The 471-nt window shown below is 43.3% G+C and overlaps 1 protein-coding gene across 1 annotated transcript in view; it reads left to right on the top strand.

Moving 5' to 3' along the window:
- ABCC9 (ATP binding cassette subfamily C member 9) overlaps nt 1-471 on the top strand; it is a 126,471-nt gene that overhangs the window by 15,048 nt on the left and 110,952 nt on the right. The window contains exon 5 of the mRNA XM_023514704.1: nt 56-177. Coding sequence (XP_023370472.1) covers nt 56-177 — 122 coding nt within the window. The remainder of the gene's footprint in view (nt 1-55; nt 178-471) is intronic.

The raw sequence follows: 471 nt of genomic DNA, 5'->3' as shown, positions 1-471 counted from the left end.
TGAGAAATTATCTGGGGCCATCACCTTTCACCTGACCTTGTGCTGCTCTTCCTAGGCGGCGGGAGTCCAGGCATCTCCACCTCTTCATGCCGGCTGTGATGGGGTTTGTTGCCACTACAACATCCATTGTGTATTATCATAATATTGAAACATCAAATTTTCCTAAATTACTTTTAGGTAAGTACGATCAAGCTTTTTTTTCTCCAAGTGAGCTATTTGTTTTTCTCTTTTCTCATCATAAATTCTGTCAGAGTGGGTTAGGAGGGAGAAGCATAGGAAAGCAACCCTCATTCTTTCTCCTGTGGTCACCCAATAAATGTGGGCTTGACGATCAACAGAGTTGCTCTAGTCTAGGCTATGAAATTTCAGTCTTCCAGGATGTCTGTTCACCAATAAATGCCCCTCATGGTGTGTCGCTGTAAAGTGGGAGGGAATGTGTTGGGCTTATGACCTACAGACACTGTATTCTAA

This window comes from Otolemur garnettii, unplaced genomic scaffold (assembly GCF_000181295.1).
Source record: "Otolemur garnettii isolate 467f Iridium unplaced genomic scaffold, OtoGar3 scaffold00057, whole genome shotgun sequence".
Lineage (NCBI taxonomy): Eukaryota > Metazoa > Chordata > Mammalia > Primates > Galagidae > Otolemur > Otolemur garnettii.
This window is presented reverse-complemented; position numbering and strand designations above follow the sequence as displayed.